Source organism: Podarcis cretensis, assembly GCF_951804945.1.
Source record: "Podarcis cretensis genome assembly, chromosome: 17".
Lineage (NCBI taxonomy): Eukaryota > Metazoa > Chordata > Lepidosauria > Squamata > Lacertidae > Podarcis > Podarcis cretensis.
The window spans coordinates 31573392-31590154 of NC_137187.1; the positions used below are offsets into that span (position 1 = coordinate 31573392).

General features: G+C 41.4%; 1 protein-coding gene across 1 annotated transcript in view; it reads left to right on the forward strand.

Moving 5' to 3' along the window:
- The window catches only part of RIMKLB (ribosomal modification protein rimK like family member B), a 41659-nt gene that overhangs the window by 19883 nt on the left and 5013 nt on the right, over window positions 1-16763 (forward strand). The window contains exons 4-5 of the mRNA XM_079959665.1: window positions 10409-10639; window positions 14849-14935. Of these exons, the coding sequence (XP_079815791.1) occupies window positions 10409-10639; window positions 14849-14935 (318 nt within the window). The remainder of the gene's footprint in view (window positions 1-10408; window positions 10640-14848; window positions 14936-16763) is intronic.

Below are 16763 nucleotides of genomic sequence, written 5' to 3' on the forward strand. Positions count from 1 at the left end.
AAACTTCCAAATCTCCACTTGATACAGTGTCTCTGGAGAGACGACTTCCCTAGCCCTTGGGCAAAAATAATACATGGGAAACTTGTGTCCTTAGGACTATCTCCATCTGAACTACTAAAATTGGATTTAATTTCTGCCAAGAGAATTATAACTCACAAATTAGAGGAGATGGATTTACAATTTAATATTGCGACAGGTGGTGGCACCTGTTCGCCAATAAACCTTGGCTTAACACCACCAACGAAGCTTCCATCTTATTTAACTACCTTATCTGTGGTGATGCACAGGTATGCCTTTATAAAGGCTAGATTCAATGTTTTCCCATCAAATGTGTTGGGTAACAGACTCTCCAACGGACAGATCTCACTCCTCTGTGACTGTAAAAGTGGATCTATAGAATCGTTATATCATATAATCTTCTGTTGTCCTATACATTCGGCTTCACGGTCCAAGTTTCTGGCCCCATATTTATCGAGAATAGCTGACAGACCTCAGGAAGCCCAAATAATATACTTATTAAACGACGAAGACTCAAGTAGATCCCTTGCAGTCGCTAGATACCTGATTAATGTCTTATTTCATAAGAGGAGAAATGGATCACTGTATGACTCTGACAGCTTAGCCAAACTTAAGAACCATCAATAAGTGCCAGAACTAAGACGCATATCCCCCAAAATCTGAGGGATTTGAATTGCGGTTGACATAGAGGGAGCTTATTGTGTATAGTTTACTTAATTGAAGTAAAATTGGTTTTATAGGGGTGTTTTAACTTGGAACTGTTTAAATTGTATTGTTTATGGATAAATTTTGATGTATTGTTTTTAGATATGGGCCAATGGCCGTAATAAACCAATCAATCAAATCTTCTTGCAGCAGTATAGTATAGATGGTCCTACATGTTGTTATCTGGCCAACTTGTACAATCTCATACTAATTTTTTTGTCAGTAAAATACAGTAAAAGTAATCTGCCAAAGGTTTGTTTGAGAGAACAAGTTTGTATGTCTGACTCAAGTGAGTTTTATGAATGAGTAGAGAGTTGAATTTACATTTCCCTGGTCTAAGTCAAAACAGTCTATCTGTCAAACCAAACGTGACACTCTCAAGGCAGAGGCCAGAGCTTAGTGATTGAGTTTCCTGGTTCAGTCCCTGGCATCTTGCATTAAATTATCTCAGGAAGCAGAGCTATATGTTCAAATTTCTAGAGGTACTATTTGCATGTGAAAGCACTAAATTACAACAATGGAAACAGGTTTCCTACTCTAGCAACTCTGATTGTGTTCCTGCTCCATGCAGAAAACTCATTTTCAAAAATATCTTGATTTCACATCCACCCAGAAAGTCTAAGTTATTTTATGCAAGACAGCTGAATTCTATAATTTGCCAACTACTTTTGCTCTCAACCCTTGCATATATCTGCTTATATGAACTAGCTGAAGTGTCTTGATTGGGTGGGCCTATGGGGTGATAAATAATCTATATTTCATCAAGCTTGTCTGTAGCGCCATAACCTTCTTGAGCACCTTGCTCAAGAAGTGGGTATTTGCAGCTGCACAATATCTTCTGGATCCAGGGGAGGGCCTCTTAAGGTGGGGACACACACCGCAATCTCTTTCATGGTGACAGTTACGATTATCAGACCCTCTCCCTCAAAGATGCATTTTGATCTATTTCAATCCAGCTTTATTCCCGCTTTTGGCGCCAATATAGCTTTGGTTACTCCAATTGATGACTTGTATCAAGGGAGAGATGAGGGAGGTGCAACCCTATTAATCCTGCTCTTTCTCTCAGCAGCTTTTGATAATATTGACTATGGTCTTTTTCTGGAGTGACTCTGCAGGTTGTGGGTTGGGGCCTTGATAACACAGTGGTTTTGCTTCTGCCTTCTTGGTTATTTTCATAGAGTAGCAGTGGGTAATATTTGATTGACCCCATTGCTGGGTCCTTTGAAACATTGTAAGGCTCTATCCTGCCTCCCATGCTGTTTAACAACTATATGAAGTTGTTGGGGGCAGCTATTGGGGTTTTACAGGCCAGTGCCATCAGCATTCTGATAACACTAAGTTCTACCTCTCTATACCATCCAATCCATATGAAATTTGGTGTTGGTGTTGAACCAGTGCCTGGAGGCAATAATTTTATTGAATTTACCTTTTTTTAAAAAAGTAGTAGTGTTACTATTATTTACCATCTTGATTGTTTATGTGATTCTTTGATATTGTTTTGTTTTGATATAAATCACTTTGAGGTCATGATTTGACAAAAAGCTGTATGTAAGAATGCTAAATATTTATTTATTTAGCAGCTACCTACCTACCTCAGAGCACATCACCTCCAGTATTTCTGCAGCTATCATAAAATTATTTTATTATTTATCTTTGGGTGCAGTTCCTTTTAAATATTGTTAATGGGAATAATTTTGGGGATCCAAACACAGACTTTGAAGCTGAAATTAATAGTTTTTAATATTTGATTCCAAACAAATCTAGTTATAGGGGTAGGTAACCTGTGGCTCTCTAAATGTTGTTGGTATCCAGCACCCAGAATCCTTGATGCTGACTGAGGCTAATAGGAGTTGGCATCCACCATCTGGAGAGACAAAAGCTAGCAACTCCTCTGTTTCAGTATAAACACAGGACCACCAATAATGGTCAAAACACTTTTGTTTCCACACTTCCAGCAATAAATCGAGTTTTATTGATTGTTTAAATATTAATCTGTAAATTGCTTTGAGGTTTGTTTGTTTTACAATCAAGCAGTATATAAATTTTATGAAATAAATAAATTGTTGTATTTATTTTCATTGTGATAACATCTTAAATCAGTTTTCCTCTAGTGTAGAATCTATTCTATATTTATTAATTTCCCCCATAAATAATTCCATTATCCCCTGGAAATTTCTCTTGTGCCTTTTGTTGTCCACTTTTTCAAATATGCTGGGCAACTTGTTTTTTTACATACAACAGCAAGTGATATTTGAAAAGTGCTTTCTGTGGATTATGACAAAGATGCATTTAAAACATATTGACTCTTAGTTTTCGTATTACGTTACTTCTAATAAAGTCTGATTCATAAATACTTTTAATTGTGATCTTATTTCTCCCATTTTCTGTTGAAAGGATTTTATTTGTTCTTTTATCCAGTCTTTATATAAATAATAAAGGTGATTGTACTGGACAAAATACTTTCCTGTACAGGCAATGGCCGATTTAGGTGTGTCCAAATTTCTCGCAATCATGTGCACATGGCGTCAAACCTCGAAGTAACCCCTAAACATTATAAAGATTTCACAAAAAGGGGCAGGAGGCAGAGGGGGCTTACAAAGTTAAGGGAGCGATCCTGAGCACAAGAAACTAGTATAAATTACCTCAGCTTCTATTAAGCCAACATATAGTATGTCAGATCCAGAGTCCGTTCAGGATTCTTAGGTGGAGAGAAATGCTATCTAAGCTGGGCCCATTCTGGTGAAATGGGGAAAAAAACTACAGGAGAGCCAGCTTAGCCAGCATCAATCACCATGGGAACTGTGGCCTTCTGTTGATGCACAGAGAGTGTTTTTGGGCCCCATAATCAGATGCAAAGGAATTGTAAGGCTGCTCACATATAGCCCATGGGTAGCATCTTGGCAATCCCAAGCACAGGAATGCAAACAAACGAGATAAAGTGCACATGGTGTTCCCAGTAGTGCCTAGTGCAGAAGCCAGTCAACACATGACGTGTATTCAGTTACACCAATTTCCCAGCTACAGGTACCAACCAAGCAACACAACATGACCAGGGAAGGACCAGGTCACAGAGATCACCGTCACACCCTGCTCCTCATGGCACGCACACCTGGCAAACATCCACGCAGGCTATTGTAGGCCCCCACCCACCCAAAAACATTTATACGCAGGGAGATGTGACTGGGCAGTTACCAAAAGTACCCCAGAGCCAAAAGTACCCACAGCCAAAGGCACAGCAGAAGCCACAATAGGCCAGGAAGCACATGTGTACCTTGCAACAGGCTTGCAGGCAGGCGGGGGCTGGTGATAGGATCTTCCCTGAGGATAGGCAGCAGGTGCCGCCACCGCCTCCTCTTTGCCACAGCAAATGCTGTCTTCCCCCATCCCACTCAGGCAGCCACTGTAGCCGGCCTCTATACACACACACACACACTGTGCATCTGATCAGAAATGTGAGGGGCAATTCCTGAGTCCCCACAACAGCCATGTCCTGGCAGATACAGAAGACACTGACAGAAGATCTCCAGCTTACCACAGGTGGCAGCAACACCCCTATTCATAAGCTTTGAACACCATGTTCAGACTTCACCATTGCCTGTAACTGCATTGCCACCTCCCAGAGTGTGCATCACAGTTGAGGCCGTGGCAGCATCCTACCAAAGATCTCCAGCTTTGCAACACTCGTCTCTTGCCTGAGCCCACAGCACTGCCACTGTCGGAAGATGAGCCATCTGCCTGCCATAGCCCTGAAACCGAGCTCTTTACAAGAAGACTGGGAAGTAGGCAATGTTACACTGATCTCTAAAAAGGGATCGGACTTTCAAGGAAGGGACACGGGACTGAACGTCTTTTGTTGATAGGTTGCTGATGGAGATAATTGTATGGTGATTGATGGAAGCCAGGCATAAATCTTGGTTATTGAATTTGCTCTAGAGATAAGAATGAACAGGGGATTAACCTCTGATGCTATGAAAAAGCTGTTTTCTACGTATGGAGATGATGAAGAAGGAGAGTTTGGATTTGATATCCCGCCTTTCACTCCCTTTAAGGAGTCTCAAAGCGGCTAACATTCTCCTTTCCCTTCCTCCCCCACAACAAACACTCTGTGAGGTGAGTGGGGCTGAGAGACTACAAAGAAGTGTGACTGACCCAAGGTCACCCAGCAGCTGCATGTGGAGGAGCGGGGAAGCGAACCCCGTTCACCAGATTACGAGTCCACTGCTCTTAACCACTACACCACACCGGAGAAGTCGGCTCCTGGGAACCCCGATGGGGGTGAACAACATCAACATCTTGCCCAAAAGCCATGTTAAGAGCCTGGATGGGAACGGGATCCACAAAAGTATCCCTTTCTCTAATTATCTCTTCCTGCTGGGACTTGGGGTCAATTACCCCAGAGCTATGGAACTTTATTCCAACACATGATCGTGGCAGCAAGACTTTGATATGTGCAAAGATGGAAAGACTCATATTCACGAACAGTGGAAGGATGGTTGTTAACATTACTGGACTTAGCCAAGATGGCGAAACTGACACGTTTAATCAGAGAAAAAAGACTTCTAACACATTGGATTGAAAACCTCTTACAGATTTTTTGCACGATAAAATGAATTAATGGAATTTGGGCTTGAAGACTGAAGATAATGTTGGTTTATAGAAAGTGGTTTTGTTAGGTATAATACTGGAATGGATGAGTTGAATAATGTTTACAAATAGTTGATAGACTAATCAGAAGTTATTTATTTTTCTTTCCTTCTCCCGTTGTTTCTTCTCTTTTTCTTTTATCTCTCCCTCCCCCTTTTGTGTTTTGTGTTTTTATATAACTTTCTAAAATCAATTAGAAAAAATAATTTTGTGGGATCTCTTTGTTTCTGAATCTGAAACTAACTTATATTTGGCCTGCTTCAGTTACTAAAATGTATTTTCAGGACACAAAAGCCAAAAAGAATGGATTACAGCTAATGAGGAATTTTGCCATAGAACTCAATAGGGCATTGATTCAATTCAGTGCTGATTCCCAAGTTGGCCTTAGCCTGAGAGGTCTCATGTTTTTAATCATGGTGTTAAAATGACCACTTTGAAACAATACAAAGCCATGTAGCCCTTAGTGCACCCTCAGATTTTTATTTTTAGCACAGCAACATATTGCTGTAAACTCCAGTTTCTTGTGGCCTTGACCTTCCCTGCACAGCACTGGCTGTCAAGTGCTTTTAAACTATTCTTTAAGATTATTGCTGCTCTTTCATTCTGGAGGGCTTAAAAGTATTTCCAGAGTATTAGAAATACATATTTGTTAAAGAGTTAATGTGTGTCTAGAAGACTGATAGAGGGAAACTTCTCTTCCTCTTTTTTATAGCTCAAGAACTCAGGGCTATTTAATGAAGCTGATAGCGGGAGAATCAAGACAGACAAAAGGAAGTAATACTTCACTCGATGCATGTTAATTTAACATGCAACCCTGAAGAGAGACTGAAAATGCCCCATATTAGCTATTCAGTTGGGTTTCTACTCTCCTGCCTTTTTTAAAAAAAACCTCTCCTGTCACAGGTCAGACGCTAGATTCTGTGAGGCTCTGAAAGTAAGCAAATCTTTTGAATTGCAGGAAGTAAGAGGTCTATTCTCAACTGCTAAGCTGGATTCTTCTTTTGCCCCACCAAACTTTATCAAATCTGAGGTCAATTTGTAGGATTGTCTATCTATTTACCTACCAGGACTTCACCATAAGCAGCAACCTCCATCAGCACTGAGTTGGACAGGCTTCTTGGCAAGGCAGCTACAGTGATGGCTCATCACTCCAAAAGGGAGAATGTAATGCTAACGGCCAATAGCAAGATGAAGGTCTACCAGGCTTGTGTGTTGAGCACACTGCTTTCTGGTAGTGAGACGTGGGCAACTTACGCCCACCAGGAGCAACACCTCAGCGCTTTCCACATGAACTGCATCAGGAAGATTTTGGGTGTCACCTGGCAAGACAGACTCAAACAAAGATATGCTCTCCCAAGCCCACATTTCCATCATGTCTGCACTCCTGTCTCAGTAACATCAGGCAGCTAATTGCTTGGAGTTAATTGCATTGGCTGTACGTATAATTGCTTTTACAGAATTAAGGCCTAGCGTTTTACTCTCTACCTTTCTGGATGGCTGCTGTAAGAAATTACCTTTGGAACAGCATTTCTGTGTCTTTGTAAAATGGTTATAGATGACATTGTTCACCACATTACTCAATGTCCTCGGTAGAAAGATCCTTGTGAAAAATATCCGTCTTAGTTTAGCTGCTGGGATTTTTTTGTTACCTCAAGTAAGTTTGTGTGCTTTTTGCTGTGGGAAAATAAAAATTAAGTTACCATGTGTGTTTCTTTATTTGAGTTGGCTGCCAGGAAATTAAGAAACACATTTGTGACTCAACTCTGAATATCTTTTTTTTCTTTGTTATGGCTTAGAGCTAAACAAATAAAATTGTTTCTACAAACTGCAAACCAGCGTGTCTGGGAAACAGCTAGATAGAATTTGGAGGCACTAAATCTGAAAATTCTTATGTGGACAAAAGGTGTGGAAACACACAATCAATGACCTGCATATGTAGTAATGCCATAGTGTGGATGCAGCCTACAAAAGAAACAAAATTGATTAAAACGTTAAAAATATTTTAAAAATTCTAAATGTAAAAAATCAACAGCAGAGGAATTTTGTGCATATTGTCAATTTTAATCAAGTCTCTGTGTGGCTCGAAATGTAGCTTCTATCCTGTACCTCTGCTTATAGCAATGGTAGTCTGGTGATTGACAGCTGCTTCTAATAGACAAACTGAAATAAACGTTCATTTTTTCCAAAATGGCAGATTCTGTTTTTCATCTGGGGGAGTTGTCTTGTATTTTTAGAAATAGAAGCTAATCACTAGTGTATCTCAGAAGAGGTGACTCAATTTTACTGCTACTTCGACTATATTTCTGAAACTAACAAAAGGCAGTAACCTAAGTCGATTCATTTAAACGGATTAACCCTGACTAACTTCAGATTTATGCTGCAAATGTGACATTATGCTAAATTATCAGTGTTAACAGTTACATTTCTGAAATTCTGTGGAAGATGTAAGTGGCTTTTCCATTTCCTTTCAATGCAATATTGTGCAAATTTGCACAACCTTGATTGCGTAAAATAACTTGATATTGATGAGATGGCCAAACCAATGTTCAGACTGTTTACAGCAAAAACTAACAAGCACTTTGTCTGAATGCTGCTTAAACAAAGGGATCATTTTTTTCTGTGACTCTTTAGAGATGTAGTAGTGGTAGCTACTCCCCCCAATGCTTTTGAGGGTTTTTTCTGGGAGTTCATTTCACTGCAGTACATGCAGAGTTGAGAATGGTCTTGGAAATATTGCGGGTATTACTTGAGATTTAGGAGAGGATGCATGGCAGACTAGACACCCTTGATAACACCAGTCATCTTTCTTTCAAATTGGAACAATCCTCTAGCACGTGTAAGAGATCATGATAGGCTCCTTCATTGGAATCTAGTTTGTAAATACCCTGTTTTGGTTAGTGACAGTGCTTGAGAATTTGATCTGAAATTATGTGCATCTCTCTTTGTAACCACACTTCTTTACAAGCACAAGTCAGCTGCAATGCGGCAGTGCTCGCTTGCAGCTAATGAAGTGTGCTGCAGCAGTGTCTTGTCGTCTACTGCTCTTTCTATAAAATTATGAGGTCAGGATTGGGGAAGGGGAAGGGACAGCACAGCACAGCACATGAACTTGCTTAGTTTACTGCCTTCCGTAAATGTGGAGGTTGAAAAATGTCCAGTGGGGGCAGGGCAGGCAGCATCCTAAGCCGTGTACAGCTAAGGTTGCTAAGGCATTTTATACTCCAAGAGAACAGGAGAAACCAGAAGAAATTATTCCAGGTTGCTGGGGTGGGGGGGGAGAGAGCAATCATTGTGCATATAGCACCCCCTCTTGAGTACAAGCACGGCACTAAATTAAGGGAGCTTCCCAAATTTGTCCTGCCTGAGAGCAGGTAACAGGCTTAATTGGAGTGCCTAGTACAGTTTATAAAAAAATATACTGTACATTAAAAAACATTTTGTGTTTAGTTTTCTATTGCCTTTTCCTTAGCTCCAGGGAGCTTTGGGGGGGGGGAATCCCCCACAAGAAAAAGGAGAATGCCTTGCATGGCACCATTGTTATTTTTCCATTCCCCTATGACTGGAGGAAGCACTTGGAGGAGGTATAAGTTAAATTGCCAAGACTGATTTCTTCCTCTTTTCTCTCTCCCTCATTTCCTAGGAACAACCACAGGCTCCTCCCCATTGGGGAAGGTGTATTCCTGAGACAGGGACGCAGGTGGCGCTGTGGGTTAAAGCCTCAGCGCCTAGGACTTGCCGATCGAAAGGTCGGCGGTTCGAATCCCTGCGGCGGGGTGCGCTCCCGCTGCTCGGTCCCAGCTCCTGCCAACCTAGCAGTTCGAAAGCACCTCCGGGTGCAAGTAGATAAATAGGGACCGCTTACCAGCGGGAAGGTAAACGGCGTTTCCGTGTGCGGCTCTGGCTCGCCAGAGCAGCAATGTCACGCTGGCCACGTGACCCGGAAGTGTCTCCAGACAGCGCTGGCCCCTGGCCTCTTAAGTGAGATGGGCGCACAACCCCAGAGTCTGTCAAGACTGGCCCATACGGGCAGGGGTACCTTTACCTTTACCTATTCCTGAGACAGAAATCAAACATCAAATCAGCCTCGCTTTTCTCCCCACACTTCCACTAGGGCTTTGGAACACATAGTTCAAAATGGCAGATGTTCTTCTCTGTTGAGGGCAGAGAAGGAGAAGGCAGCTGGGATGGCTTTGTTTCCCTGTCACTTCATAACTTCACAGAACCTGTGGGTGCTGCCTTGTTGATGGGGCCCAGGGACTCTGTAGTGGCAATCACGCATGTGCAGTTCAATAGCTAACCTTTTGTTGGACTCAAAAAGTCAGGGATGAAGGGAGTTGTAGTTCCACAACTTTGGCAGGCCCACAGGTTAGCCATTCCTGGTCTAGGGGCTGAGGCATGTGTGTTAGCCCCAATGTTGTTGACCCACTTCTTTCTGAAATGATTCATATAATGTAAAGTTTGTGTCCCCTCTCTTTTTTTAATGGATTGTTCTTTACAGGGGATTTAAAGTCAAAATGGCCTCCCAGGCTAGCAATATTGTTTTCTTTCTCCCCTGCTGTCTTTAAAAAAAAATATTTTAAAAATCTGCCCCTTTTGTAAAGGAATCTGATCCAAAATAAGGCACAAACCAATTCTCAGTCATGCATGGAGTTATGTTGCGTTGCAGGTTGGTTTTGCTGCAAGACACTTAATATGACTGCCTCTCTGGAAACTCAAAAATAAAGACATCTGCTTACTGGCAGAAGATCATGGGGAAAGTGTTCCACCATTGTAAAAGTAGGGTGTGGTTTCTTGGCTGAAAAAAGCAGACTGAAAAGATGATAAACTTTTAAGTTAACAATTTGGAGTATTCTGGAGCATTAGTGATGGATCAGTAGTGTGTATCTGTGGCTAATTCCATCATTCTTGTCAAATGGATTATTAAAATGCTTTTGTTACCTAGAGCTGGCATTCTTTTATTTACTTTTTGTGGGAAGGGGAGGATTGGCCCTTGGTTTTCTTATCAGATTCTCATTCATTCCTTCATTTATTATTGCTGCAGGTCTTCGAGTCAACGGGGAACTCATCACTGCTTACCCACAGGTAGTGGTGGTGCGTGTGCCAACACCATGGGTCCAAAGTGACAGTGACATTACAGTTCTTCGCCATCTGGAGAAGATGGGCTGCCGGCTCATGAATCGTCCCCAAGCCATACTTAATTGTGTCAATAAGTTCTGGACTTTCCAGGAGCTAGCTGGCCATGGTGTGCCTCTTCCAGACACCTTTTCCTATGGTAAGCCACTTAGATTAAAATAATGCTATTGTCCATAGTGACCATAGTGACCTGGAGCAAGTGAGATCCTTACTAAAACTCTGAATGGTTTGGGGAAATTTGAATGAATCAAAAAAAGAATCAAAACTCTACAACTTGACTAGTGACAAATTGCCAAGTACAAATAAGAATAGAGTTGGGCCTCCTGTCCTTAAACAGGCATTAGTGTGTCCACTTCTGAAGAAGCTCCCTCTGGGCCTTGTGGTCTATAATAAGTACTGCCTGGTCATAAATACTCCATTCTTGGGTAAGGTGGTTGAGTGATAGCAGAACAGTTGCAGGAGCTCTGGAGGATTATCTGGATCTGTTTCAATCTGGATTCTGGCAGTTTTAGAACTGAATTGGTTGAACTGGTTCGAGAATGGAACCGGGAGAGTGTGACCCTGTATCTAGTTCTCTATGTGAGCGACTTGTGATACCGTTGACAATGGAATCCTTCTTGACCAACCATGGGGACACTGTTTTACTGTGGTTCTGCTCCTACCTGCAGGGATGTGTCCCGGGGGATAACATTGGGAGATGGGGTTTTGGCCCTGTGATCCTTGCACTGGAGGGCACTGTCTTGTCTCTAGTATTCTATATTGGAAGGCATTTTGGGGCAAAGTTTCATCAGTACACTGATGACATGCAGCTCTGTTTCTCCATAACACCTGAGTCAGGAGAGACTGCAATATCTCAGCCTCTGCCTGGGTGCAGTGGTGGATGGGGTGAAGACCAGTAAATGCATTTGAACACTGGGATTTTTAAATTTCAGCAGGTATTTTAAGTAAGTTTTTTATTTAATGGTTAATTTGAATTGATATCTAAGTGGTATGTAAACAAAATGAATGAATGAGGAATAGGCATGTTGGTTATTTTATTAATGCACTGCTGATAGGTACCGTTCCCCCACCACTTTTTTATCTTTTGTTGCTTTTACTTATGGAAGCTTAGCAACAGTATGTTCTTATAATGGTGACCATCCTAGAAACATTTTCTGCCTGGTAAATATGTAGCTAAACAAACTCCTATGCATTACATGATATTTTGTGGTCCTTGTTGAGGCATAGGGCTATTAATGGGGGTTAACAACACAAGTTACCTCAATGTTCATTCTGCTTTTTCACAGCCCCTCAGCAGGCCAGCTGCTGCTTTTCTAGGTCTGGGTAGTTAGGAGTTTAATGTTCAGGATGATAGATGTGTCCATCAGACTGTATTTAAGAATTCAGTCTGTGGAGGGCTAGAAATATGTTTTTCTTAGTGTGTATGCAAGGACCTGGACTCAGGCTTCTCTCTTCCCCTCAAGTGCCAGATGGTTAAAATGTAGGGCTGCCAAGAGAAGCAAGATGTCCTACAGCGCACGTATTCCTCTGAACAAGGAAAATGCAGAGCTGATTCTGGCTTGTTCTGCTAGCTTCTAATCAGGTTTTTAGTGCCTGTGCCTCTAAGCCTTGTTTTCCCATTTACTACCCTGCTGACACCTAATTTTCCTCCTTTGATTCCATAACTCTTCTGTTACAGGGAGAAGGACGCATTAATTGAAGGATGGGAGGCAGTTTGTCTTTTTTTAAAAAAAAATAATATTCAAATTTTGAAAATTACAAAAAGGAACAATAAAAAAGAAAAATAACAAAGACATAAAAAATACATACAATTAAAAACAACAACAAATCAGACCTTTACATAGCTTTCTTTCCTTTACTTATTTCCTTGACCACCTCACACCTCCCTTTTTTGTATTCTAATTCAATTAGATGTTTCAGCAAATCCTTTCCAGCTTTGTTTTTATCCTAATAATTTATCTTAATATACTGTAATTCTCGTCTTTCACCAATTAATAAATCAAGTTTAACCTAATCCTTTATATCATTTCTGCTAAAACCACATTACTTCATTCCAACAACCTTCTAACATTCCTTAATTTTGTAATGTTTCTGTAAATAAACTTTGAATTTCTTCCAATCTTCCTCCACCGACTCTTCTCCCTGGTCTCGGATTCTGCCAGTCATTTCCGCCAATTCCATATAGTCCATCACTTTCATCTGCCATTCTTCACGGGTGGGTAGATCTTGTGTCTTCGGGAGGCAGTTTGTCTTATATGAACCTCTGGCATAGGCCTCTTTGGTTATGTGTCAGGTGCTTCTCTGGCCTGTGAATGGCAAATGTAGCAGGGGTTTCTTGAGAACAGCTTCCTCACAGCCAGGGTGGGGAACTTCAGGCCCGGGATGAGTGTCAAATGTGGCTCTCCAAGCTTCTTTTTCTAGACGTCGGGACTATCTAGGGCTAGGCCCCTCATCATCCATACTGTGTGCCATCCTTGCATACTTTTGCCTCCCTGGAATGCGTTCCTGAACTGTGACAGGTCTTGCCTTGGTGAAGGACGGGTGGGGGGGGGGAACTGTGCAGGTAAACTTTTGACTTTCCTGTAGCATGAATCTAATCCACAGTACAAATCACTTTTGTTTGGCTCACTTTTTTGGCTCTGGCCTTGCTCACTACTTGGCGTGCAGCCCTTGGAAGTTTGCCCATGGGGAAATGTGGTCCCCAAGACTGAAAAAGGTTTCCCACACCCGTACTAAGCATTCAGTTTCTGGCCTGGAAAGGAGCTTGGCGCTTCAGAATACTCGTCTCTGGTTGCTTGATGAAAGAGGGAAATGAAGGGAGATAGTAGAACAAGGCTTGAAATGTTTGGTCTTCTTAGAAGGTTAGAGTTCATAAGATGGTAGCGATCTGTAGCATATTTTCAGCTGAAGAAAGAACAGGCTGTGATTTAATCCAGTAACTCAGGGCTGTTACTCACTGGATATTTTATGCGCAAGTACCTGAGTAAAGAATGCCTGGACTTTGCACCGTGTGTGATCATCACTTTTTACGGCAAGATGCATAGAATTGGTGGCGGCAAAAAATGTGTGCACAGGGAGAATTTCCAGGCTGGGGCCTACCACAGGAAGGGGTCTTTGTCATGGCCACCAGCTAAATAGACTTCACTGGCAGGTGCAGAAGCAGAGTCTCAGAGGCATCTCTTAATATCCAGGCAGGTTCATATGGATGTAGGCAGTCCTTTGAACAACTCTGCCCCAAATGACTTAGGACTCTTAAGGTCAGAACTAGCACTTTCAGTTGGACTGGGAGGTGTACCAATAACCAGTGTAACTGGTACAGAATTGAAGTTATGTGCTCCAGTCGCCTTGCTCCCACCAGAAACCAAGCAGCAACATTCCACACCATTTGGGATTTCCAGACCGATTTAAAGGTAGCCATATTTAAGGCACCACGTCTGAGGAGGCCGTATCCCTGATTACCACATGCCTAATTTCAAAGGGCAGGCAATCAGAAGAAGGGCCTCGGATGAAGAATGAAGGGTTGAAGCCAGTTTGTGTGGGAGAAGACCTTCCTTCAAGAAGCAAAGCCCCATGTAGGGTTTTGTAAAGAATGAGCAACACTTGAATTGTGTTCGGAAATGGAGTGGCAGCCAGTGCAGCTCTTGTAAGCTCTGATGAGATCTATAGCCAGTCCTAGTTAGTAACACAGCAGCTGTGTTGTGAGTTTACTTAAGTTTCTGGGAAATCACCAAAGGCAGCCCACATTGTATTGGTGCAGTCAAGCAGTTATTAGGGCATGGATCACTGTGGCCAAGCTGTATTTGTTGAGGAGCAGTTGCAGCTTGCATATCAGCCCTAGTTGGTACAAGACACTGCATGCTGTGGATATCATTTGCACTTCTAATGAAATCTGAATTGATCAGTGCCCTCAGGAAGCAAATTGATAATTGAAATTCTTTCAATAAAATATAAATACTAAAAATACAAAAAATAAGCAAATTGGATCTTTTGGGAGAAATTCATTCCCATGCAGAGCAGCTTGGACACTCCCTCACATGAGGCCTGTGATTGTTTCTACAGTACTATAATTGTAAACTTTTTAAAATTGAGGAAAGAAAAGGCATCAATGTTAAAATATGATGATGATCTGATATTAGAAAGTCACATTTTAACCAACATGTAAATTAATAGGAAATTCTATTCAGCATATGGCCAGAATAGATAACCTCTGTAAATTCTGATGTGAAAATGAACAATCTGGGTTCCAGGGTTGTCTTCTTAAATAATTGTGTTGGCGTTTGGAATATGCCTTTGCTAGAAATTGGCTGAACGCTTCACTGGCAACATGTACATATTTTTTCCTGTCCAGGTGGTCATGAAAATTTTGCCAAAATGATTGATGAAGCAGAAGTGTTGGAGTTCCCCATGGTTGTGAAGAACACACGTGGTCATAGAGGTGAGTGAGAATCTGTGCATAATTGCTATGGAGTGCTGAATGAGGATTGTGCTTTGTCTAAAGCTTCCTGGCTATTTCAGAAACTCTTTAAATATCCTAAACTCAGCCTTGACAAGAAGATGCAGATTTTTACAGTGATGTAGTAGTATCAACCCTTGCCTGAATAACAAACTGATGTACAGGCAATGACCAATTTAAGCATGTCCGAATGATGCGCGATCGGGCATAGCACCAAACCCAGAAGTAGCCCTAAACGTCAAAAAGACATTGTGGAAATGGGCAGAACAGGCAAATGAGGTTTGCCTAGACCTTCTAACTAAGGTGGTATACCTCTCTCAACATGTGGATAAGTAGAACACCAAGTGTTTTATTTAGCTACAAAATCACATAAGTGTATTTCTGCATGTTGAATCATTTTAATAAGAGGAACAAAAATCCTTACCTTTTCTCAGCTAGCGTAAAGTATAATTTATTGATAATTTTGGTGTTAGCATTTGAATTTAGAATTTAAACTCTGTTTAAGTGATTGATTTATATTAAGCTTATCGAACAACATTTGCAACAAAGCTTTTCTAGTTTCTGATTTTATTTATTTAGAGCATTTATAAACTGCTTAATATTTTTTAAAACTCTGCAATGTAATAAACAAACTGTATCATTGCAATAAAAATGCAACCTGAAGCCATTAAAACAAAGATTCAGGGTATCCCTTGAGGATAGCCTGGAGGTTAAGGTGGTCAATGACCCGTAGTCATGATGGCTGTATTTTACCTCTGTATCAGAGGCCTTATGCCTCTGAACACCAGTTGCTTCGGAAACACAAGTGGAGACTGTGTTGTTTCACTCATGTTGTGCTTGTGGCCTTCCTGTCAGCTTCTGGCTGGCCACTGTGAAAAGAGGATGCTGGTTTGATTCAGCAGGGTACTCAGATTATTTTCTAAAAATAAAATTACTGCATTTTGAGCAAGTATTTTAAGAAAATACTAAGACTAGAGCTATTGACTAGTAAGCAAAGATACAGTAGTTTACAAGGTGGAGGGGCGACCCCCTTCCCCCCCACCTCTCCCCCTCTTTCTTCCTAATGTAACCCTGATGTCTCAGCAAATGAAACTGACCTATGGAAAATGTAACTTGAAAAAAAGAGACATTGCGCATACCTGTGTAAACCAAGAAAACTTTAATAAAAAATACAAGGGGGAGGGGTGGCGGCGAACATTCTGCAGGACTAATAATAGTAATTGTGTTACTATCATATATGCAGGATCACCATACGGTCTGTTTCTAACAGTGGCCTGCTAAGTTGCATGTAATGTTAGCATGGTTTAATTAGGGTGCAATGTGCTCTTTGAAGCTAACCCTGAAGAACGCATAGCCTCCCAATAAGAAAGGTTTTGTGCATCTCTGAGAGAATGAGCTTTTTGCCAGTGAGGGGGAATGGAAACACTAGAGCAAGCAACATTTTCACAGGAAACCAACCCATGAACTTAGCAGTGATTTAGGAAATAATGGTTGAAGTCCTGTTTTTTGGTGGTGGCAGGGATGTGGAATTAAGGCTAAACCCTTGTTTTGGATATCTAGACAGTAACAATCGTGGAAGCAGCAAAAAGGGGTAGCTGGGTAGACAGGGCTAATATTTATGCTTTGTGGGGCAACTCTCTGACCACACAGTCAAAAGGAGCAGACAGAAGCAAGATATAATTACTTAAATCCTGTTCCCAGGCCTGCAGAACCAGCCATGTGCAATGGACTGAGGTGATTGCAGATGAAATTCTGGTGTGGAACACCACAGGCAAATGTTTGCTACACATAAATGCATGTGCACATGCAC